The sequence below is a fragment of the Ptychodera flava genome, chromosome 16 (genome assembly GCF_041260155.1).
Source record: "Ptychodera flava strain L36383 chromosome 16, AS_Pfla_20210202, whole genome shotgun sequence".
Classification (NCBI taxonomy): domain Eukaryota; kingdom Metazoa; phylum Hemichordata; class Enteropneusta; family Ptychoderidae; genus Ptychodera; species Ptychodera flava.
The window spans coordinates 39171168-39197908 of NC_091943.1; the positions used below are offsets into that span (position 1 = coordinate 39171168).

At 38.3% G+C, this 26741-nt stretch overlaps 2 protein-coding genes across 2 annotated transcripts in view; both read right to left on the bottom strand.

The window, feature by feature from the left end:
* Window positions 1-2571: 2571 nt before the first annotated feature.
* The window catches only part of LOC139114810 (zinc finger CCCH-type with G patch domain-containing protein-like), a 37026-nt gene continuing 12856 nt past the window's right edge, over window positions 2572-26741 (bottom strand). The window contains exons 6-13 of the mRNA XM_070676745.1: window positions 23514-23576; window positions 21660-21820; window positions 17749-17942; window positions 16796-16855; window positions 16188-16355; window positions 15529-15644; window positions 11858-11940; window positions 2572-3133 (exon numbers count right to left, since the gene is read on the bottom strand). Coding sequence (XP_070532846.1) covers window positions 16829-16855; window positions 17749-17942; window positions 21660-21820; window positions 23514-23576 — 445 coding nt within the window. The 3' untranslated portion in view covers window positions 2572-3133; window positions 11858-11940; window positions 15529-15644; window positions 16188-16355; window positions 16796-16828. The remainder of the gene's footprint in view (window positions 3134-11857; window positions 11941-15528; window positions 15645-16187; window positions 16356-16795; window positions 16856-17748; window positions 17943-21659; window positions 21821-23513; window positions 23577-26741) is intronic.
* Window positions 11453-16658, bottom strand: LOC139114013 (zinc finger CCCH-type with G patch domain-containing protein-like). The gene is made up of 5 exons (XM_070675486.1): window positions 16649-16658; window positions 16188-16355; window positions 15529-15644; window positions 11858-11940; window positions 11453-11501 (listed from the first exon to the last, which is right to left on the bottom strand). Exons 1-5 carry the CDS (start codon window positions 16656-16658, stop codon window positions 11453-11455), a joined length of 426 nt encoding a protein of 141 aa, XP_070531587.1.

Sequence of the window (26741 nt, forward strand, 5' to 3'; positions counted from 1 at the left end):
GCTGACTATGGTGAGCTTTATACAGTGGTCATCCCCAATGATAAAAGTCCATAGTGTGTGCTTCAATGATCAAGGTCCACACTCAACACCTTACAATGTAAACAAAGCCAGAAATCAAATGTTCACAATGTCTGTTGCCATCACTTGAAATAATTTTGGATAAAAACCTGCTATGGTAAAGTGATTCAAAATTTGAAATCAGCAAACTAGACACTTAGTGTAGTATTCATTGGCTTACAATGCAACATTACTGTTAACAATCCCTGACATGAAACCTTAGTTTATGTCAAAGGCTAGGAGAGATACATTGCATCAGACATTGCCACATGGTCCTTGTGTTAGGGACCGTCTCAGATTGTCGCAGAAGTTCAAAAAGCGAAATTATTCGTTTAGGGGGGGGGGGAGGGGGTTTGACCTCCATTCAATTAGTGAACTTCACTTTCGCACTTTTATTTTGTGATCACAAGTTTTCGTGTGTTTATTTTAAATTAAAGAAAAACTGCACACTCGTGCCAACAAATTTGTAACTGTTTCCATCTCGTTTGTGCCCCAAACACAATTTACCGATAGGAGCATTGTATTCTAAACATTTCATTCATCAAATTATACAAAGACAAAAAGTATCATTTTTTTAAAAAGTTGCTATTTATAAGCGTCTGCTCTAACCACTAGATGTCTTTATTCTCACTTGTTATGCACCTGGTCATAGTCGTTTTAATATGATTGAACATGCCTGGGCCCCCTTGTCAAAGTTTTTCGCTTATTTACCGCCCTTACCAAGTACAAATTGCGTGTTCACAAAGACAAAGAACAGCACAAGAGATGCAAAAAGGGAAAGTAAAATAAAATGAAACTTTTATGCGGTAAAATGCCCTGTTAGTACTCAAATCTGATCGTTTACTTTAATTGTAATGTGGCAAGGGGAATACGTCTTTAGTAGCTATAGCAAAATGCAACATTGTACTCTCAGGCAGACATGAACATTTCGCACTTTTGAAGTTTCGTTTAGAGGGAGGGGGGAGGGTTTTGATCTAAACGAAGAAATTTCGTTTCTTGAACTTCTGCGACAATCTGAGACGGTCCCTTACAGATGCAGTACTGATGTAACGTAAGGAAAGTTGACAGCAGTACATGACACTTAGCACTGGATTTCATGAAATTATTGACTTCATGGGGCCACAGAACCTGTAAAATCTTGATATGTCAGCTTTATGTATGTTTTAAGGTGCAGAATTGAGTAGAGTGGTCAAGTATGGTAAACGGAAGCTTGTCACAGGTCAAACTTATCAATCTAAATGTTGATTTAGTGACATTTTTGATGATTACAGTGATTTGCATAGAATGGAGGATGAAACCACTTGCATCCCTTGTCTGTGTACAGGGAAGAGCATTATGGGTAACCATGTTTTACAGTGAAGTATGAATTAAGATGCAGTGAAGTATGAATTAAGATACAGTGAAGTATGAATTAAGATACAATGAAGTATGAATTAAGATTATGAACTGCAGATAAAAATCGATTGATTATTAAAGGGGAAGTTCACCAAGGATGATTTTTACATATGTGCTAGCTTTGTGGTCACTTACCCCGGAAAAGCTATTTTCGCCATTTATAACTTGCAAGATTTTTTACAAAAAACGATTGAAATAGTACAAGAAGTTGCCCGTGTAATTTGAATCATGGGAAAAAGCGCCAAGCTTGGAGCTTGCATAATGTGATATGGAAGGGACCATTTTCCCATGGGTATGGCATTGTCCACTCATCCATGCTTCAACCAGGCTGTGCGTATTTACATAATTTTTGTTTATACTGAGTATCCTTGCATAAACAATGAATCACTTATAATAAACTTTCCACTGTCAGATTTTGTGTTGCTGTTTACTACTGTGTTACTGTGAGTGGACAATGTGGGGGCCATACCCGTCCGAAGATGGTCCCTTCCATATCACATTATGCAAGCTCCAAGTTTGGAGCTTTTTTCCCCATGATTCAAATTACATGGGCAACTTCCTGTACTATTTTATCGTTTTTTGCAGAAAATCCTGCGAGTTATAAATAGTGAAAATAGATTTTCCTGGGTAAATGACCACAGAGCTACCACATATCTTAAAATCATCCTTGGTGAACTTCCCCTTTAATTCAAATAAGTCTGTGGATTCTAATTCATGATACGAAAATAATAATAATAGTAATAATTTTCAGTTTCTTTTTCATTTTATATCAACTACACACTCCAAGAAACTTATAATTGTATGACTACAAAGATAACAATGTGAAAGCAATGTAATGACAGACTGATGTTTTGATAACACCTTGGTTTTATGGCACCATGTGAATCAAACAACCATAACTCCATTGCTATGGTATACCCATAGACTTGGCATTGATCTTCATCAAGAAATGGACTACTACAGCATAGAGTATTTCAAGGCTGACAGCTCTTCCCAGAAACAAAAATACACAGACAGACAGGTAAATACACAAAGGAATATAGATCTCCTGATCACAAAAGTTGTTGCATTGATTAGGAAAAGACAACATTGGAAATAATCACACATGGAACACTGCTCTGCTTTTTAAAGTGGTTTAATTCAGAACATTCTTGATGCATCACAAAGAAAAATTTCATTGGGAATTCCAACATATCAAGGAATACTGAATAAAATTTGAAAAGATACCTACAACCAAGGAAATGAAACTGGCTGTGGATCATTCCTTCCCAACCATACAACCCTCCTCTGGAACACCCTAGCTGCTGATACTGTACTGTTTATGTTTGTTTGCTCCTTACACAAATCATTGATCCGCTGTCATCGTACTCTTTAATGTAAATCACCAGTTTTATCTTTAATGATGACACAAAATGGTATCACAGCAACAAAATGAATGTCAATTTTCTCTGTCTTTAAACTTTATTGTATATTTGAATATAGTAAATATCTTGGATAGTCCAGTCAACAATGTACTGTCATACATCAACAGTAACCTTGGCACTAAAAAATAGTCAATTTTTTATGTTCTTTTCTTGTGTGTTGTTGCTTTTTAATTTTCTTTTCTTTTTCATTGAGTGATATCATCAGCCTTTCTGTAGCAGCAATCTTCTCATCCACATGGGTTGTCATGGCTCGGTCTCTGAAAAACAATAATTTTAAATACTGTAACCTTGAAATGACTTTCATATACATGTATTGCTGATTACAGCTTGGTTTCATGCGATCACCTGGTTGCACAGCCGATGTCAATGAATCTACATCACAAATCTCCTTTTCATACAACAGTGTATTTCTCCTGAAATGGCAATATCGCCCTCAAGTATCAACCATTTAAAGAAAAAAGAAAGATTTGTGCATGCACACTACTTCCTTATCCTAAATGGCTGCAGGCTGTGTGGATGCATGTAATTTTGAATTCATATTTGACAAAACCTTACGGTACAGTCATGTCATAGCCGGATCAATTTTGTGCAAAGGTGTCTAGAAAAAAACTCAAATCCATTTCAAACGGAAAAAAGAGGATGCATCAGACATAACCTGAGAGGTATCAGCTTGAGGACATTACAAAGCTTTGCATATTGTCAGTTACCCAGACTGCTTTGCAGGGTTCTAATCCAGCCACCCCTGCACAGTCTGTGGAAAGCCCATTCAAAAATCTATGAGCAAGATGGCGCGATATGGAAAAAAGCAATGCATCCTGGGAGCAAATGATGTACAATGCAGTGTTCTCCCCAGGATTTTAGAAAAGGACGTAGGTAAAATTTGCATAAATCTAAATAAAATTTGAATAGTTATTTGCATAAAATTTGAATATATTTTCAACCAGACAAGAATAATATAATAAAAACAATATAATAATTACATCATAGATCAGTTGCTCCAAGGATGCATCAATCTTGTCTGTATCACTCAATCTTACTTGGAGAGTTTTTGTAAGGGCGGTTGGATGAGAGTCCCACAGAGCAGTCTAGGTAACGAAGACTAAGTTTTGCATGAACACTATTTTAAACAAGTGTTCAAACAAAAAACCCCAGCAATATCTTTGAAAATATCAAAATATTGGACAGTGAATCATTGAATTTGGATTCTAGCATTCATGACCTTACAGATAGTCATGTTACCAGGCAACACCCTGTAAGTGAGTGGAAGCCTTCCAAAGCTCAATCATACGCCACTTTGATCCAAAAGCAGATAAAGTCATGTGGTTACCACCAAACTTGCAATAGTATGTTGACAAATACTTAATCAAGTATGTCAACGATCAGACTATAAAAGAAAGCGTAATGGAACCCAGCCAATTCTGGACTCTGTGGTGTTCAAGGTATCTAAAGTTGACAGTTATATTGATACCATTTTCCAAGCCAAAGGCCACAGTGTCCTGGGGGTATCAACAACTACAAGTGTAAAACCAGACAAAAATGGTTGAATACCATGTACACATACCATGGGAACTTTAGCCCAGTTATGGAATACTACGCACTCCATCAAAAGTGATGATATAGATAAGTCACTAAATCTAAATGATACAGTGGATTTGCTGGATAAAACAGTGAAGCTTGTTGGACAAACAAATGCAGCAATACATTAACCACAGACAACCTCAATGCTTATCAAGCTAAACCAAGAACATCAAACAAGACAAACATGTCACAAAAAAAGTACAGTGACTGTCTGCAAAAATTGGACAAAGGCCTTTTTTGGAGAAAAGTCTCAATGGGTCATAAAAAGTGGCAAATAAAGGAAGACAGTATGAAAACTTGCTGACAAACTGGGCATCATCTGGACAGTAACTTTAAAATCAAAATAGCGCCAATGGCACTTGATCACAACTGGCACATTGTGAAACTACTCATAATTAATGAGGTACAATATGTGGCATCATGCGGTGTCCCATCATACCATATATGAAGGTGTAGCACTTGTGGTTACTGAGTTATGGACAAATATGTATATTTCAGGTCCAATGTCACTGAGGTCATGTGACATTTTGTCAAAAAATTGAACTGCTAAGTCATCCCTTTATACCAAAAATCAGACCTCGAGCTCTATTGGCTCGCTCAAAATTAGATATGCACATAATTAATGAGGTACAATATGTGGCGTCATAAGGTGTCCCATCATACCATATATGAAGGGTGTAGCACTTGTGGTTACTGAGTTACGGACAAATATATATATTTGAGGTCAAAGGTCACCTAGGTCACGTGACATTTTGTCAAAATATTTGATATATCTGCGTGAACGGAGGAGGGACATGACCCAATCTATAAGGCCCCTGGACTTCATCCGTGGGGACTAAAACTGTGTCACTGAATCCTTTTTGCAATATGAATATGATGAGAAACTAAATTTTTATTTTACTTGGCCTTATACATGGGATTCTACAGGTATCTACGACCCCTTATAAACAGGAAGTGAGATGAATATGAGACTCTCAAATTGAAGAAGATACTAAATGCGACCTCATTTGCGATTATATCTGAGACTCTCATTCATTACAGTAAACAGTAAATGCGACTTGATCTGAGACTGTACCTGAGACTCTCAATTACCTTTCACATGACAAGTGCGACTGGCGCTGAGACTAGAACAAGTAGCAATCGAGACACCAGACCACGGTTTGTGGAAGGACCGTGCACACAGGTCCTTGAAAAAAATGATCACGGAGTACGGCGTGTCGACATCGACGTATGCCTTACCTCAGCTTCTTTCCCCTTCATTTCTCATCTTACTGTATATTATGGAAAATAAAGGTCAATAAAACAAATACTCTTTATCAATCATGTATATTCGAACTACGCGGTTGCATGACGCACCGTATAGACACGGTCCCTGGAGGACCGTGGTATAGAGAGTAAGGCCTATGATTACGGAAAGGTAAGTCAGTTCTTACAATCGATTTAGCTGGTGTATTTATATAACACATTGAGAATATTGATAAAATATGGCGAATAAAACCGATAAATGGGTACTAAGACATAAAACTAGCGAAAATAGAGAAAGACTGGACTAACGTCAGATACGCACACGCCGTATCGGCTATTGTTGATGCCATACTGTTTATCGAACCTTCAACGTCACGCCCAGTCATGACGTACTTTTACCTTTGACCTTCATGAAGTTTCACATTCATTTGAAAATTTCGTATTACTTTTTGACTTCATGATGTCCAGCTTGCTTTGTAATTCGAAACATATTGAAACACTTGCTCATTTTGCTGTTGATTTCCATAATAGTTCGAAGAATTCATACATCGACGAATTTGCAAATTTCGTGTCGCGTCGAACAGCTGCAGTCGCGTCGACAGCTATCGAGCACGAACGATGAAACAAACAAAATTTCATTTCTGTGAGAAACTCCACGATGACGTTTCGGAGATCAAATGGGAAATACCATATTCTCTTTGCTCCGATTGATCCGCCAATTGATGGTAGATTTCACCTCATCAGATGTTCGGAAATCTATCGTCAGTTCACGGAGCTTTTTTCGTCTTTCATTTTACTTTAACAAAAAATATTTCGAGTTGTATAAAGAGTACCAAGGAAGCGTGAAATCACATTGAGTGCGTTTTGTCATCAGCTGTCAGCTAGTCGTTTTCCAAAAGTGGCTTTTTGGAGTACATGACTCTTTCGGAGGGCATGAAAAGGATAGGTGTGTATAACTCTTGAACTATTCCAATAACCGTTGTTAGTGCGAGAATGACGTGTATCAGCTTAAGCCAATCACTGATTGAGCGCATATTTTTCATATGGAAGGCCCGGGAGGCTCAAAGAAAATGTACGTCATCCATTAACCTCAGTCAAAATTAGCACTTTCTCACTTGTCAATGGACCCACAAAGCGAGATCGCCTGAACTGGGAAGTGATATGTAAATGAGTATGACTCGATGACGTTCCCGTCGGCAAACGTTTCATCTAACTAATAACAAAAGTTTAGTATTTTCTGTAAATCGATAAGCCTTTCGAACACGATTGATTCGGATATCTGAACCTCAACAGTAGCTACGCAGCTCGAAAGTTATCGTCCGACAGGACAGGAACATTGGTCAAAGCCGGATTTCGCATGGTAGCTATGGAAACAAGCTGTTCATTCTCAGAAAGCATGCAATGTACTTCGTACTGCTGATACTGTCATGGTCCGTGGGCTGTAGCCGTCCCTACACACCGTCAATTGCCTAACAATCACAGGATTCAATCACGTGTGTCATCAAATTTTGATACATGAATTCTACCAATCATCAACATTAAAAAAAACAATGGTTGCGGCTACGGGTTCAAGGACATTCACGACGAGGCACCATCATTGTCGCAGAATTGTTTTGACTAGTTTTATATGGGCGATCTGCGTACTGTCGCTCATCAAACCGACAAATGTTCGCTTAGATAAAAATATGATGTACGAAAAGTTTTTTTATTCAACTAACTGAGTCATCGCCTTTGTTACTGCCTAAACATCCCCGGGTATTTTTTCGGAGAGGCTGCAACATGGATATCCTCTAATGCATAGAGTACGGCTGTTCATCCAATGTATTTATTCACTGTTTCGCAAAACATCTCGTCAGATATGTGCTTTGGCGATCGGACCAAGTTTTTGTACGTTGGTCAGAAATAAATGACAATATAGGTTTGGATATCATCTGTAGAATGAGGACATAGTATTGAAGATGAAATTACTTTCATCGATCGACAAAGAAGAGAAAGAATGAGTCAGTGAATATCGATTCATAGACGGGAGAATCGAGACAGTCCACTGTCTATAGTTTAATCAATTGTGAACAAAAGTATTTCGATTAATTGACTAATAATGCAAACAGAAAGGAAATTTCATTCAACTTGAAAAAGTCACCGCTTTTCCTTGACATCGGATTCCATGGCAATGGAGCAACACACGATGTCGTTTAGGTCCTCAAAACTCTTTTAAAACGGCAAGACGATAATAATTAGAGGTTATAAACGACAGCAAAATCTAAAAGAACTTGAATCTGAACTTTTCATGACAGTTCTGTGGAAGAAACGATTAGAAATGGCGGCGTTTCTAGGTACAGCGTCTACGCAAGAACGCGCTATGGCTTGAGTGACATACCAGCGGGCACAGGCGCTCGAGCTGGGTAGTCTGCTAAATAGATCGCTTTTCGGCTCGATCTATCGATCCCGTAGTCGACATGCCCGCACTGCAACCTAAATGAGTGTTTAGGTTGCAGTCGTGGGCATATCGACTACAGGATCGATAGATCGAGCCGAGAATCGATCTATTTAGCAGACTACCAAGCTACAGAGCGCCTGTGCTTGCGGGTCTGCACTGCGGTCGTTCCATCTAATTACAATGCTGTGCCGCGCCGTATCTAACATGTTTACATCGCAAACGTTTACCGATTCACACCTGTATCGCGTCCTTTTTTGATTGACATCTTACAGACCTTTGTTATCCAGCAATCCCGCACCCCACTCGTCTTTGATGGAAAGTAACTCAAATAATCACCGCAATTCCGACACGTCTGAGACAATTGCAAATCAAGAAAACGATCAAAACTTGTGAAACGCAGTCACTACCCTACGTAACTAATGCCTTCATGTTTGTGTTTTGCCGAACACTCAGTCCCTGGCAAAACTGATCTTTGGATGCGCCAAAAGGTGTTAACTTGCATGTTGTTTTAGGAAAGTATGTATATTATAAAATAAAAATGAATAGATGAGTATTTTCTATAAAAGCTCGGTTACATTTAGCTTCGATCAGATCCCACCCGTCCGTTCAGACTGTTGTGAAACGATATTCGTCATGTCTTTTGAGCTGAACAAGGGTGAACTTTTGAGCTGGCAGGTTCTCCAGCGTGTGCCGATGCCACGCGAACGACGGACCTTCCACATTACGTCAGGAAGTGAGTCAGTCACATGTCAGTAGCAAGAACAGTCGCACTTGCTGTTTGTAACGTTAAATGAGAGTCTCAGACACGGTCTCAAATTCACTCGCAAATATACATCCCCGAGCGAAATGCGAGTCTCAATTACAGTCGCAAACGTGATCGCACTTTGACTCTTCTATGAACTGAGAGTCTCAGAATCACTCGTATTTCTTATTCATTTGGGGTCGTACATACCTCATCATTGATTCTATGGACAGCTGACTTATACATGGTAGTCTATGGTGGTGTAAACTAAAAAGTCCTCTAACATGGCCAAATTTGATGGCATTGTGAAACAAATCGACGTGCATCTGTATGGGGTAGGTACTATCCTTGTGCAAAGTTTGAAAGAAATTAACCAGGGCATGTCTGAGATATCTGCGTGAACGGACGGATGGACGCATGCATGCACACACAGACGCACCCACGGACATGACCAAACCCATAAGTCCCCCCGGACGGTGTCCGTAGAGACTGATTAGACAGACCACGAAGTCAATGAGCAACATATAGCTGAAAGACTATTTTTCACATTGCGATTTTAAGCCCATTTTTATGAGAAAAGGGACATGTATATGTATATGGAGCAATAAGCAGAAGACATATTTGTAAATTGTTTGTATAGTGACAATCATATATGCATCTCTTGAAATTTTGTGGTTATAAGGTATAACAGTAGTGTAAGAATAATTAGGTTAGAATAAGAGACCGTTCAGTTTTTACAGCCCGGGGGGGCAAAATCCAGGGGGGTTCATCATAATTTTGGAATCCGCGAAGGGGGGGGGTCATCACTTTTTACTGTTCAGTAAAGTTTATTTCGTGCAATGGCCATGATCAACCCTCTTTTTACCAGCGGGCCACCTTTGGTTGCCCACAAGAATAAAGTTGACTTTATGTAATGGCCCATGACCCTCTTAACTGGCGGGCTAATAAAGTTTACTTTTTTTTTAGTCTATGGAAATGAAGTTAAAAAATTGCCTTACAGTTGTCCTAAGTAACAGACGTTTGCATGGATGTGGCTGAGAAGTTTGTGCACTGGCATCTCTGCTACACGAATAAAGTGCGCCGCGTACCGGAGTTCAAATCCACCGTGCGGGTAAATTTGACATATGGTTTTGGTTATTTTTCAGCGGGGGGTGGGGGGGTCATCAATTTTTATCGTCTGACAAAGGGGGGTTCATCATTTTTTCGAACAAAATGCAGGGGGGTCTATATTTTTTGAACACCGGCGACAAGATTTTGCCGCCCCCCCCCAGGCCGTAAAAACTGAACGGTCCCTAAGTTAGTAAACCTAAGTTGACAGTAATTAAGATTACAAAATTATACACTAAGCTGAGGAAATCTGAATGAAATAAATATTGAAAAGTAGCAAGTCATGGTCATCTTTTGTCTAATACCTTATGTAAGTTCATGAACTTTACATAAATCTTGCTATAAATTTGTTGCTAATGGGCAATAACTGTGTTTCAGATCATTTGAGAGCAATCCATCCATGACAGGTTTAAATTGTAATATACTTCTATTTAAAGGAGAGAAACTTCTCAAATAATTTTTTCCCTGTAATTTCCTGTGAGAACACATGGACAGATGCTCAGGACTCTATGCTGGTGCTACCTTGATAACTAACCTACAACTTGTAACGGCATTGTCTAACCTGTTCACCCCAATTTCCTGTAGACAGGTCCACACTCACCATTGATAACAATGGGTTTGGGCCATACCATGGTAGTGAAAGACTGTAACATGTGAGGTCGTGGATACTTAATCTCTGGAATGTCAAAGTCTGTATATTGACTCAAGGATGTGTACATAACAAATGCTTATGGTCATCTCAAAAGTGAGAATCTAAACTATGAAATATGTTTTTTTATTGCTTTTGATACCCAAAAGAGCATAGAAATCTCTTATACTTCAAATCAGCCATCCTGCATATTCTAACATTCATCAAAACCTCATTTCTGTTCCACAACTCATAAAACAGTCCACAATGCAGGATTGGTGTACATTCCAAAACTACATATATGAAAGACCCCTAAAATCAATTAGTTAAAAAGGGGGGTTAGAAATTTCCCAAAACTATATAACCGCCGCTCCGTTTGGCTCCATTTTCCGAATTGGAATCTTGGAACCACTCTGAATATCGGTACCAAATATCAACGCAGTCTGTTCAGCAGTTTTTGGCTTTTTGTCGTTTACGGAAATGGACGACATCTTTCACCGGTTGAAACTACCCCTATATCACAACTTCCAGTTGTGTAATCAAAAATCACTGATTAGTTTCAGTGTTAAACATTTAATGAGGCTCTACAGAATTTAATTCAGTTGAAGTTGGATTTTATACCTCTAGATCTAGGGCTTAAATAATACTCCTTTGATGCCCTGGCTGATGGAGTGTGCTGTAGTATTTTGTCAATGTTGTCAAGAACTGCATCCATTCAGTCACAGGAAGTATAAAGTACATGCACAGACCTTTCTCTTTTTTGTGTGAATGACTGACACTTGAGGGCGATATTGCCATTTCAGGAGAACTGCACTTTTACATCTTAAGTTGGTTTTGGCTTATGGAATTATGATTCCATTTCCCACACCTTTGGTGTGCTTAAGAAATCTTCAATTCAAAAACACAAACGCAGTTTACAAAGTGATCTGATAATACCAATTAGAATACTTCTGGAGAAACATTCATAACTATAAACTTGATTACTTTGACATCCAGATATATCATAGAATGCCAAGTTTCAATGTTTCCCTACTAACTGTGAACTGTTAAGTAGAATAGTTGTGCAGTAGATGACAGGACAGTAACTCAATCTATTCAAAAAGCTGTCAATCACTTTTCAGATCATTCACAGTGTATGGTGGTTCTCCATACAGGTGCCAACACCATCAAAACCTGATGGGTTTTGGACTCCCAGAATATGTTTAATTCAAAACATTAACAAGGAATGAACAGATTAAACTTACTTTCCAGCATTTCTTTTCCTGGCTTCTTTTAGTCTTGTCAATTCTTTTTCTAAATCTTTCATATCTTCATGTGTCTTCATGAGCTGAAAGAAAGTTAGAAAGGACTGATTATATTGGCTTGTATGGTGTATTCAAAATATAACAGCAATATATTGACTGATTGCATTGGCTAGCATAAAGTAGTCAAAATTTATCAACAGCATATTGACTGATTACATTGGCTAGTATGGTGTATTCCAAATTTAACAAAGCTTTAAAGACAGATTACATTAGCTACCATGGAATATTTGAAAGATAAAAAGCTATATATTGACTGGTTATATTGGCTTCCGTGGAATATTGACAGAGCTATATTGAGTCTTATTCAAGTCAAGTTTTTGCCCAAGTTTGGTAAGGATGTTTGCTGTGTCAGTGAAATAATTCACTTAAACTATGTAAGATCATAGTGTATTTAGAGTCATATATGCTACTATGGTTGAAACTCTCTAAGTTAGTGTATTACAAAAGCAGTCATGAATTAATCAGCTTGTATGTCTGTACTTGTAAATATCAGAATTTTGTCAGTTTTATCTGTTTTGTTTTCTTTTCCTTGAAGGTGTTTGAGGTGTCAACTTTCTAACACAGGCATATGGTAGAGACAGAGTAGGACTGGCTGGCATACAGACATATAACAGAGACAGACTAGGACTGGCTGGCATACAGACATATGGTAGAGACAGACTAGGACTGGCTTGCATATACAGGCATATGGGAGAGACAGAGTAGGACTGGCTGGCATACAGGCATATGGTAGAGACAGACTAGGACTGGCTGGCATACAGGCATATGGTAGAGACAGACTAGGACTGGCTGGCATACAGACATATGGTAGAGACAGACTAGGACTGACAGACATATGGTAGAGACAGACTAGGACTGGCTGGCATACAGACATATGGTAGAGACAGACTAGGACTGGCTGGCATACAGACATATGGTAGAGACAGACTAGGACTGGCTGGCATACAGACATATGGTAGAGACAGACTAGGACTGGCTGGCATACAGACATATGGTAGAGACAGACTAGGACTGGCTGGCATACAGACATATGGTAGAGACAGACTAGGACTGGCTGGCATACAGACATACATGTATGGTAGAGACAGAATAGGACTGGCAGACATATGGTAGAGACAGACTAGGACTGGCTGGCATACAGACATATGGTAGAGACAGACTAGGACTGGCTGGCATACAGACATATGGTAGAGACAGACTAGGACTGGCTGGCATACACATATGGTAGAGACAGACTAGGACTGGCTGGCATAAGGCATATTGTAGAGCACAGTCCCTAAGACTGGCTGGCATACAGGCATATGGTACAGACAGACTAGGACTGGCTGGCATACAGGCATATGGTAGAGATAGACTAGGACTGGCAAACATATGGTAGAGACAGACTAGGACTGGCTTGTATATACAGGCATATGGGAGAGACAGAGTAGGACTGGCTGGCATACAGGCATATGGTAGAGACAGACTAGGACTGGCTGGCATACAGGCATATGGTAGAGACAGACTAGGACTGGCTGGCATACAGACATATGGTAAGAGACAGACTGGGGTTGGCTGGCATACAGGTATATGGTAGAGACAGACTAGGACTGGCAGACATATGGTAGAGACAGAGTAGGACTGGCTGGCATACAGGCATATGGTAGAGACAGACTAGGACTGGCTGGCATACAGACATATGGTAGAGACAGAGTAGGACTGGCTGGCATACAGGCATATGTGGGAGAATCAACTGCTGGCAATGTGCTGGTAAAGCACAGCTAGACGTAGAACAGATCACAAAGGGACTCCAGGGTTTGAACATTCTCTCTGTTTATGAATTGCCCAGTACCATGTATATGTGTTTGTCCATTACAATGTACGTACAGAAATGATGGAAAGAGTTATGAAACCAACTTCTTGGGTACCACTGATTTGGACAGAAAGAACATGAATTCATCCTCTTATGTTATTAGGAAATAGTTTTCCCTGTAAATTTAAAACAGTTTACATGCAGTGATGATATATTCATACTGCACAACATAAATACGACTAATGTCTGTATGACCCAGTAGATCAAAATGAGGTCAATCACTTTTAAACAATGACTATACAGGGAGAGAAGCGTATCTCTTCTCATCTCTTGATTGGCTAGTTTGCTGGAACTTACAAATTACTTATAATTCTTGGTGTTAACAAACACAATAACAGGTTCTTAAAAAATAGAGCAATAATGCGTTAAAGATTTGACAATGCTGGAATTTACATTATCTTCGAGCTTTTTATGTTCCTTACAATGGTTTGGAAAGAAATGGTTTTTAAAACTGAGTTGATCTGAAAACTGCTTGTACATTTTCTTTCAGTGTAATCAATGTGTATGTGTTTAGACTTATATGAAATTTGTAAACATATTGAGTGCATGCTAAAGACGGTTTCTTTGTCCATTTTATCACTGGTTTCTTGATGGTTATTCACTGCTCCTTTGTATTCCCACATGTAAACCCATTGTGAGTTGGACCAACACAGTTTGAGACAGGATGTGTGCAGAATTAGGCTTTGTCATACAACAAAATAATGTTATTTGTTTTCAGTAGTCTGACGCCTTGCAATACAAACAATACACACTGCCTTCATGTTACCTACCACTACAATTCACACTGCCTTCATGTGACCTACCAATACAATTCACACTGCCTTCATGTGACCTACCACTACAATTCACACTGCCTTCATGTGACCTACCACTACAATTCACACTGCCTTCATGTGACCTACCACTACAAGTCACACTGCAAGCATGTGACCTACCACTACAATTTACACTGCTTTCATGTGACCTACCAATACAATTCACACTGCCTTCATGTGACCTACCACTAAAATTCACACTGCCTTCATGTGACCTACCACTACAAGTCACACTGCCTTCATGTGACCTACCACTACAAGTCACACTGCCTTCATGTGACCTACCAATACAATTCACACTGCCTTCATGTGACCTACCAATACAATTCACACTGCCTTCATGTGACCTACCAATACAATTCACACTGCCTTCATGTTGACCTACCAATACAATTCACACTGCCTTCATGTGACCTACCAACACAATTCACACTGCCTTCATGTGACCTACCACTACAATTCACACTGCCTTCATGTGACCAACCACTACAATTCACACTGCCTTCATGTGACCTACCAATACAATTCACACTGCCTTCATGTGACCTACCACTACAATTCACACTGCCTTCATGTGACCTACCAATACAATTCACACTGCCTTCATGTGACCTACCAATACAATTCACACTGCCTTCATGTGACCTACCAATACAATTCACACTGCCAGCATGTGACCTACCAATACAATTCACACTGCCTCATGTGACCTACCACTATAATTCACACTGCCTTCATGTGACCTACCAATACAATTCACACTGCCTTCATGTGACCTACCAATACAATTCACACTGCCTTCATGTGACCTACCACTACAATTCACACTGCCTTCATGTGACCAACCACTACAATTCACACTGCCTTCATGTGAACTACCGATATTCTGAAATCATGAGAAAACACCATCAAACTATTAATCTTTCAATGATGACAGGTCTTACCTGAATATTTAAATTTCTACTAGAATGCTCCTTTTCCCTTTTTCCACTTGAATTTTCATTTCTGTTTCTCTGTGCACTGGGTTCTTTGTTGATGGGAACACTTGTATCTCTCTCAGCTGAGGGAAAGAAGTCACATTATAGAATTACTGAATCATGGGATATGTCACATTTTATTAAAATCTCTGAACAAGGAGACGGTAATAAATGTGAATGGGTTGTTTATTTCAATGCATGGTATGAAAAGTGTACTGCGATCATTAAAGTAACCACCATACCAAAATCATGATTGTTGATATTGTTGTTGGATTGGCTTGTATCGTTTTTAACAAGTATGTGTAGATGGTTTTGTTCCATTACTTGCAAGGAAATGGCTGAAGAATATCACATACAGTGTGCTGCAATTGCAATTAATAGTGGAGCCTTAGCTTTGAAAATAAATTGCATTGATCAGGTTGCCTTAAATCACAGAAAGCTCTTGGTATACTTGGGTGATATTTAGCAAGAACAGGGTGGTCATGAATTAAAAACAATCCAATGAGATTACAAATTCATAAATGCATTATCTAGCCCTTCATCTTCACACTGACAAAACTTTTGAAGACATCTGTGTAACTGACACAAAACGACTGTCTGCAGGGATACTAAAATTTAAATCTCACCATTACTGCCACCAAGTTTCCTGTTAAGAAAGTCAAACACATCATGCACCCTTCTTTCAATGTTTTTGTCTTGTAATCTCTTGACATTTTTCCTCTTTTTCTTCATTGTCTTTAGGATTCCAAGTTTCTTCTTTTCACGGAGTTCCGCACACACATCCAATGATCTGCCTGCAATACATGTAGCATGGATCAGTAAAGTCAGTCAAGATAGTTGTCTTCAATGAAATGCAGACCTGACTGATCAAAGACTAAATTGTTTTGACAAGAATTATGCGAGTTGAATGACTGATGCACCATAAAATTACTGAACTGAACACTTCTGTTACGGTTGGAGTTTATAGTTATGCAGACTACACACAAATCAAAGAACAATTTAAAATCAAAATCACAGAATCAAAAAACACATTTGTCTGGTGCTACTTCAGTTTATCTTCTCTGTAGGACAACATTTAACGACCAACTTTTCAGCATACTTGTGATTCTAAACATGGAAATCTCTATCAAAATTTTGCTGCCATTTCAAGAGACATAAACAGGCCTGATTTTGTTCCTTTCATGGCATTAGTTGTAGTGAGTGATATGGATGTGTGAATCATTTAAAATATTACCTGATGGTAACACTACAGCTTCCACCGGTTCCACTATACCTTGACTTCTCTAGCCAGAGCCTTTATTGTGTAAAGATCAAATACAAACATACCGCTGTAATATAATACTATGGTCAACATGAAGTAAGATATCCAAAGAAATTTTCTTCCACAAATTGAACAGGATAACAACATATCAGTATATTTGATGTGAGTAACATTACCACAAGCTGAAACAATATGAATGTAAAGTCACTTTTTTCTACAATGAGTGACAAATATTATATATTACATGGGTTTTTGTGCCCGAGAGCAGGTGACAATTTGCCCCAATGCCAGGAGCTCAAATTGTCTACTGCTCTCGGGCACATAAACCCATGTATTCAGGTAATAATATTTTTATTACATATCTCTTCTTCTAAGTAAACGCTATACGACAGATAGTTACTTGCAGGGCATATTCTCAAACAAGTTTACCATTATCAACCAGCATCAAACATACCGGTATTTTAACGAAAGTCAAAATAGCAGTGGATATTTTACATTTAGCTTTAAGCGTCTACTTTGACGTCAAAATCGTTGAAGGGCTTCACTGGACCGGGTAACTATGGAAACCGATCAATACATCATTCACACAACCCCCTAACTCCCGGGATGTTCCTATCGAAATCATTGCACTGATTTGCACTCACATCAAGGCACGTAATAATTGGTTCAAAGTATCACTGTACTCAACATAAAGATAACACCATTATAACGCAGACCACAAAATTGTCAAGAATTCTGTTGATCATCAGGATCAGTCTCACACACACACATGCACAGACACACAGACATACACATACACACACTAGACACACAGCAGACATGTAAAACAAACACATACTGTATCTCAAACGCAAAACATCTATGTTTTCTTCAGAAATGACTTTGATAATACAGGGGCCTATATATTTGTCATACAAAGCATTCACTAACCCAACTTTGTATCCCATTTTGGCCATAAGCTTGGAACCAATCCCTTTGGTATGTGCCTCCCAGTCTCCTAAAGCCCTGGTTGCTCCAGTTGATTTCCAATCTGCCTCCTCCCTCTCCTCCTCCTCCTCATCTTTCATTTCATGATAATGTAGCATCTCCTCATCACTTTCAGAATCTCCATCATCGGATTCTGAAAAATAGTGACAATATCACTGTTTGCTCCCATATAGTTATCAAAACAAACCAACAATTGTAAGAAACATGGACATACATACAGACAAACTGACATACACAGACTGGCACAGAGTGATGACATTGGCCCCAAAGTGTGCCTTGGCCCATGGAGAGTGATAAAGATATAACAAACAGCTGAATGTAAAAAATAGTTAAGTACATGTACCGGTATAGGCGTACAGGCACCTAGGGTGAATATGTTACAGCAATTTGATTAGTTTCTTTTCCTTTTCTACTTCTGTGATAATTTTTAAGACAATCAATCTGCAAGGCAGTTTATGTATTGACAAATATGTTATCTTTTACAAGCACAAAGCAAACTGTTCTTGATTTTTCATTTACAATATTTGACATAGACTGAAATACATAACATGCAACTACTGTTTACACTTTGCCCATACAGTACACCAGATACATGGGGAGATTTCAACATACAATCATCAACTCAGAAACCGTACAGAAAAAAGTAAACATTGTTTTCTTCCAGAAACAGCTGGTGCATCCACATGGTTAAATGCGTGCAAAAATCTCAAACAAATTTTCTGAAATTTTGAGAAACAAATTTTTTGACCAAAAATGAGAAAAATTGTGCCCCAAAATACAAAATTGCAGATTTCATCCTAATTTCAATATATCTTATCAACATAAATCCTAGGAACCTGTACACTAAATATCAAAGCTACCAGATCAGCTGTTTTAGGAGAAAAAATTTGACCAAAAAAGGCAAAAATATTGCCCCAAAAACAAAAAAAATTGCCAGTTTCAACATAACTTCAATACATTATATTGAGATAAATCTTAGATAACTGTATACCAAATATCAAAGCTATCAGATCAGCATTTTATTGATAAAACAATTGTTCATCAAAAATTAGGAAAATTGCCCCAAAATTACAAATATGATAATATCAATAAAACTTGTACAAACTTGACTGAGGTCATCCTGAGGAACATGAATATAAACTTTCAGAGCAATCAGACAAGTCAGTGTTCGCGTGACTTTTTTCTCCTCGCGTACGGCATACGCATTAGTCTGCTAAAATTGCGTAATGGCTGGATTTGAGTGCGTAATTTCACTTCCGCACTCGATTGATGAAAAAACTGACTGCAAAATACAATGTGCCGTTGAATAAACCTACACTACATATTCGGATTGTACGATGTAACATTATTTTAATGAAAACAGTTAACGAACAACTTGAACAATGTTTGAAACGTAACAGCGAAGGTTAGACATGCGACCGTCAAAACACATCGGGCAACCCAAAGTTAGAGTTATGGCAGCTTATCCAGACGGTTTTCTGGACGTTTCGGCACCAAGTCGTTTCGGCCCAAGACGTTTCGGCCTTCGAATTTCAGGCCCCAAGACGTTTCGGCACCGCTGAAGGCTACCTGTGGGAACTAGTGCTGGAGCGTAATGTTACCAATCAAAGTACTAAAAAGTACAGTGTCAACTATATTCACGTACATGCTTTAATATTTGTGAGAACATGGGAAGAGACCGTAAGAAAAAACTTCATATCATTTTCAAATCTGTGACACAAGTTTATCGATATCAATAGCCGCCGACACGGCAAAAGTTTGAAAGCGGTGACGAAACAGCACGGCAAAATTCACACAAAATGCACATAAAGTACTGGTCAGAACGCAAAGGTCACGCTTACGAATATGACGGATCGGTCAATTACTGAATGCCGAAACGTCTTGGGTTGCAGTGCCGAAGTGACTTAGGCCGGAAATTGAGAGGCCGAAACGACTTGGGCCGAAACGACTTGGTGCCGGAACGACCAGTTACCATCCAGACACTTCTGCAGTGTTTAAAATTCATCGGGATTCCGACGAGCTCTACCGATGAATCATTTTTTTTCACGGACTCGTAGAGCAAAGTTGAAAGAAAACAGATTTGTCTGCTTCGACGCCATGCTGCATGTGTGCTTGATCAAAATTTGGGAACAGCGAGACGCGATGATCGTGCACGGTTGGCATTTATATAATTTGTCGCAACATTTCTGTCAATCACTCACTTTCAGAAACTATCGCTCGCCTGAAAATTAGCAACGTAATTCATTGGCACAGCTGACATGATAACGTGCCTAACGTGATAACGTGTGGACTACGATGCCGATTTTTCAGACAACGCCCAGAGAATCCGAAACTTTCCACACAAAATGAGTGATTGACAGAAATGTGTTGCAACAAATTTAGTCTGGTTGTCGCCTAAGCTCAGTCGTGGGGAGTGCTTTCGGTGTTATCCTTTGCGTATAGAAAACGCATAACGATGAAAAAAATGCGTAGAGAGTCAATTTCAATGCGTATATACGCACGATTTTTGCGTAAACGCGAACTCTGCATGTGATTTCAAAAAACAAAATTTTTTTACTAAAAACGGAAAAAAATACCATAAAAATACAAATATGCAAATTTCACCCCAATTTCTGCATACTAAGTTTCAACCAAATCTGACCAATTCTTAATGAGTTTTAGCCATTTGCAGGATTTTTCTTTTTTTCTCATCATTTGCATATTTTTGGCACTGACGTGTTCATTTGAACAAATTCACATCTCCACCCCTAGGTGCACTTGCACACCAAATACTAAGGCAGTAGGTGCTGCGGTTCAGGAGTTTTTGACATGGACGGACAGACAGACATACAGACACGTCATTTTGCAACCTTATAAGAATACCTCCCATTTGCATATATACATATGCACATATGGGAGCTAAAAATTGTCACACTTTGGAAAAAGTGCTATAAGTACTCTATAAGTATCGTAATTTATATACCCTTTTCGACACAAACAAGAAAGTATGACAATATGGTTGGGGGTCAAAGGTCAACTTAACTGTGATTGGTCAAAATGTAGCATATGTGCAGCAAAACCCAATCAATACAACACCACAGATGATTGTTCCACTAACTCACATCATATTATTTGCTGAAGAGTAAAAGCAATGTGTTTGTCGGTCTACTCAACACTTTCCACAGCTTGCAACAAGAAACACTTGACTCTTTATTCCCTAGATGCATTATAAGCCGGTGGGGGATACCAAAAACACAAGTAAACTTGTAGCTACCCTCCAGTAGTGACAATAATAATACAATAAATTGTAACCACTCTCAGATACCGTTGTACAAATTGAAGTGTCTTTGTTAACTGAGGATGGATTTATGATGTCAGCATATGGCCTTTTTTGTTGAGATGTATGAAAAGAACTGATCAAGATGTTCACAAGTTTGAGACGAAATTTGATGACATTTACATCTGAATTTGTTGTTCTTCTCTGACACAGAAATATTATTGATTCAACATAGTCTACTTAGAAGTAGACTGACTTGCCATGTACAAGTACTTGTCAGTTCAACCAACTCTATATCAGAATGTTCATCCTTTCTTACAAATATAGATTCACAAACTTTCATGTACCATACAGGTATGACTATGAGTGCACTAACTCAAAGGATGATGACCTACAAAATATACATGCACCTAAATTCCGAGGCTGAATATCTGATAGGATGACTAAGCTTGACACTGACCTAAAGTATGAGAGAATCAACCCAAAGGGTGATGATCTAATGTGATGAACTAAACTTGACACTGACCTACAAGTACAAGAGAATCAACTACAAGTGTGATGATCTAATGTGATAAACTAAACTTGAACACTGACCTATAGGTATGAGAGAATCAACTCCAAGGGTGATGATCTGATGTGATAAATTGAGCTTGACACTGTACAGATGAGCTTCTGAGTCCACAGTTTCAATTTTTGCTTTGTACCAGATTCCATTGTCTTGCAAGGCTAAACATCTATTCCCTGATTGGAGTAAACTGAGGAAGAATGTATTAATATTCAGTGTGTTTGTTAAGGGTGGTAGGCAGGTAAATGTTACCAGGGTTCCCTACTCATTTTAGAAGGGTTCCCCTTGTTATATCAAGAAGATCTATCTGATCATGGGACAGCAGAAATGTTATCTGCAAGGTTCCTGAATCAGTTATCAATGTTTACCAACCCTAGCAGTAACATCTATATTTGAAATGTTTAAGGTTCCACAACAAGTAATTAACCTTTTTAATCTAATAATTGACTGGTGTATAATAAGCTCAGAACCCCCCCTTAATTATACATTTTCCAAAAGCCTAGATATAGGGGAACATTTTGGTAACCACAGTGTCGCCATTATTTACATAATTATCACGTGACAGGTAATTTGCACAACCTTTCAAAAATCGGTTTTCCCTTTGTTTTGTCTCAATACTTCAAAATATCTGACTCAAACTTGCTGGAATGCAAGCTGTCACAACGCTCTTTCAAAGTGTGTCTCACATTTTTATATCTTGCTTAGTTTTTGGTGGGCACAATTTCAAAGAAATCATCTGGGGTTAAATTCACAGCTCTGATAGTTTTTCTGGCATTTAAATTGTTTTAGAAGGTTTAAAAAAAAATTGAGACTCACTTGGAAGATCCTAGGACAGCTGGCACTCACACAAATTTTAGCCACATATCCCAAAGCATTGTAACAAAACAAAGTGAAAACCGATATTTGAAAGTTACGAAAATTACCTGTCACATGATAGTTATGTAAACAATGGTGACACTATGGTAACCAAAATGTGTCCCTATATCTAGGCTTTCCAAAAATATATGATTTATGGGGGTTCTGAGCTTATTGACCACTAGAGAATTGTTGGTTTAACAAGGTCAATAACTTGTCTTGGAACCTTAATATAATAATAAATTGCTTTAGTGCAATGATGACCCTGGTTCTCAGAAGGTACATGTATGCAACTTGTTTGTCAATAGAAAACTGAGAATGTGTTCTTCCATACAACAAATATGTTTTCAGAAGACTTACACATAATTACATGTAGAGACAAACTTTCACACAGTTCAAATCTAGTAATAGTCATCTATTGAAGTTTTTCAGCAATGTAATACATATGATATCTGAATAGCACTGATGTGATATCTGAATAGCTCTGATGTGATATCTGAATACCACTGATGTGATATCTGAATAGCTCTGATGTACATGTAATATCTGAATACCACTGATGTGATGTCTGAATACCACTGATGTGATATCTGAATACCACTGATGTGATATCCGAATACCACTGATGTGATATCTGAATACCACTGATGTGATATCTGAATACCACTGATGTGATATCTGAATACCACTGATGTGATATCTGAATACCACTAATGTGATATCTGAATACCACTGATGTGATATCTGAATACCACTGATGTGATATCTGAATACCACTGATGTGATATCTGAATACCACTGATGTGATATCTGAATACCACTGATGTGATATCTGAATACCACTGATGTGATATCTGAATACCACTGATGTGATATCTGAATACCACTGATGTGATATCTGAATACCACTGATGTGATATCTGAATACCACTGATGTGATATCTGAATACAACTGTCTTAATGATGTCAGATTCATTGAAGCAAAAGACAAATGACTAGAGCTAGGTATTGTTGTCATGACAACTTACCCAAAATCTGGATCTTTAAAAGGCTCTATATCTTCAACATTGACAACATAGCCATGTGAAAACCTGGTAAAAAAAATTTTCAAATTAAGAAAATGTATTTCAAGGGGAACAAAGTGACTGTCTTTGCATGTTGTTATCAATTTTATTTTTACCGAGAGTCTGTAGTACAGGATGAAACTTTGAGTTATGATATAAAGAGTGGTCAACAGTGCATATCTTCAAACTCACTAAGAGACACTGAGCAGTCCTAACACTGAATAGAATACTGCAAAACATGTCTTTTTTAGCTAGCATGCCTTTAGCAAATTCTTCTAGAGTCAAGACTTGACTGGTTCAGCAGATCATTTAAACATTGCCATACAGTACATAATGGTCAAAGTATCCTGTTGTCTTAACTAAATAAAAAAACTAACTCTTTCAATTTATATTGGCCATTAAGTATGCAGTGAATTGAAAGTATTTTACAGTAAACAGTATGCTGAGCAGAGAGTTGCTGCTCACACATGTAAAGCTCTTTGTAAACCTCAGATGTGAAATGGAAAACTTTATTACAAACTAATATCATGCATGATTTACATTGATACAAATGAATTCATGGTTGATGGTGCCTGTAGTTTCCAAAAGGTATTCATGGATGTAAAAATCATGAAAAACTGATGTTGTCCCTCAGACCTCTACACACAACCATTGCCTTTGTTATCCCTATGCATAGTACCATAATTTACAAACACAATAAATGAATGATATCAAACTGACAAAATTATCTAAATGTACACACAATATCCTAAAGGCTGTACCCAGTATTGTTGTGACATTTTCTGGCTGTCAAGCACTCAACTGATCATACATGCAAGTGTAATACTATTACTAATAGGTCACATGTCTGGCCAAATCATAGAAAATGGCCACCTGTAATAACGTTTTATATAACAAAGATGAAAAATGAATATAAGGCTTAAATTTTCAACCTATTGTACAAATAATTTATTTCCATCCTTTAATTAATTTTTGTTTTATTCTGGCTCCGATCATTGAATGTATGATGTGAGTATAAAAGGGATTTTACTGTCATTTCTGCAAATGATATGGTTTCCTTTTAACATGTAAAAATTAAAACAACATGTCAGTCTGTACCCTTAAAGACAAGTAGTCTATCAAACCACACAAAATTTTCTTGCTTACTTTCTTTGTAAATGTCATTAGTTGTAATAAATTGCCTATACGGCAAATCATAATGAGGTGCCTAACGTACAAATTTTGTTATAAAATTTCCTGCTTATGCAGACCATCTTTTTGACAGATTAACACTTTAAAACAGCTAGCATATATTACACCTATCAACTGCCAATCAACTCAAAGGGCCACTGATTCACCAATTAACTCAAAGGGCCTATGAATTCACTAATCAACTGCCAGTCAACTAAAAGGGCCACTGAATTCACCAATCAACTCAAAGGACCAATGAATACACCAATCAACTGCCAATCAACTCAAAGGGTCACTGAATTCACCAATCAACTCAAAGGGCCAATGAATTCACCAATCAACTGCCATTCAACTCAAAGGGTCACTGAACTCAATAATTAACTCAAAGAGTCACTGAATTCACCAATCATCTCAAAGGGACACTGAATTCACCAATCAACTCAAAGGGCCACTGAATTCACCAATCAACTCAAAGGGCCACTGAATTCACCAATCAACTCAAAGGACCAAAGAATTCACCAATCAACTGCCAATCAACTCAAAGGGTCACTGACTTCACCATTCAACTCAAAGGGCCAAAGAATTCACCAATCAACTGCCAATCAACTCAAAGGGTCACTGAACTCAACAATTAACTCAAAGAGTCACTGAATTCACCAATCAACTCAAAGGACCAATGAATTCACCAATCAACTCAAAGGGTCACTGGATTCAACAATCAACTCAAAGGACCAAAGAATTCACCAATCAACTCAAAGAGCCAATGAATTCACCAATCAACTGCCAGTCAACTCAAAGGGCCTAAGAAATCACTGATCAACTCAAAGGGCCAATGAATTCACCAATCAACTCAAAGAGCCACTGAATTCACCAATCAACTCAAAGGGTCACTGAATTCACCAATCAACTCAAAGGGCCACTGAATTCACCAATCAACTGCCAATCAACTCAAAGGGCCACTGAATTCACCAATCAACTCAAAGGGCCAAAGAATTCACCAATCAACTGCCAATCAACTCAAAGGGTCACTGAATTCACCAATCAACTCAAAGAGCCAATGAATTCACCAATCAACTGCCATTCAACTCAAAGGGTCACTGAACTCAACAATCAACTCACAGGACCACTGAATTCACCAATCAACTGCCAGTCAACTCAAAGGCGCACTGAATTCACCAATTAACTAAAAAGGGCCAAAGAATTCACCAATCAATTGCCAATCAACTCAAAGGGCCACTGAATTCACCAATCAACTGCCAGTCAACTCAAAGGGCCACTGAATTCACCAATTAACTCAAAGGGCCAAAAAGAATTCACCAATCAATTGCAAATCAACTCAAAGGGTCACTGAATTCACCAATCAGCTCAAAGAGCCAATGAATTCACTAATCAACTGCCAATCAACTCAAAGGGTCACTGAACTCAATAATTAACTCAAAGAGTCACTGAATTCACCAATCAACTCAAAGGGCCACTGAATTCACCAATCAACTCAAAGGGTCACTGAATTCACCAATCAACTCAAAGGGCCACTGAATTCACCAATCAACTCAAAGGGCCAAAGAATTCACCAATCAACTGCCAATCAACTCAAAGGATCACTGAATTCACCAATCAGCTCAAAGAGCCAATGAATTCACCAATCAACTGCCAATCAATCAAAGGGTCACTGAACTCAACAATTAACTCAAGAGTCACTGAATTCACCAATCAACTCAAAGGGTCACTGAATTCACCAATCAACTCAAAGGGTCACTGAATTCACCAATCAACTCAAAGGGTCACTGAATTCACCAATCAAGTCAAAGAGCCAATGAATTCACCAATCAACTGCCAGTCAACTCAAAGGGCCTAAGAAATCACTGATCAACTCAAAGGGCTAATGAATTAAGGAATCAACTCAAAGAGCCACTGAATTCACCAATCAACTCAAAGGGTCACTGAATTCACCAATCAACTCAAAGGACCACTGAATTCACCAATCAACTGCCAATCAACTCAAAGGGCCACTGAATTCACCAA

What these genes read in the sequence shown, in the direction of transcription:
- LOC139114013 (XM_070675486.1), bottom strand. An exon ending in GAAACTTGGTGGCAGTAATG is followed by an intron (nt 15,645 to 16,187) that starts GTGAGATTTAAA and finishes TCTTTCCCTCAG; the next exon opens with CTGAGAGAGATACAAGTGTT. An exon ending in GTAGAAATTTAAATATTCAG is followed by an intron (nt 11,941 to 15,528) that starts GTAAGACCTGTC and finishes ACTTTCTTTCAG; the next exon opens with CTCATGAAGACACATGAAGA.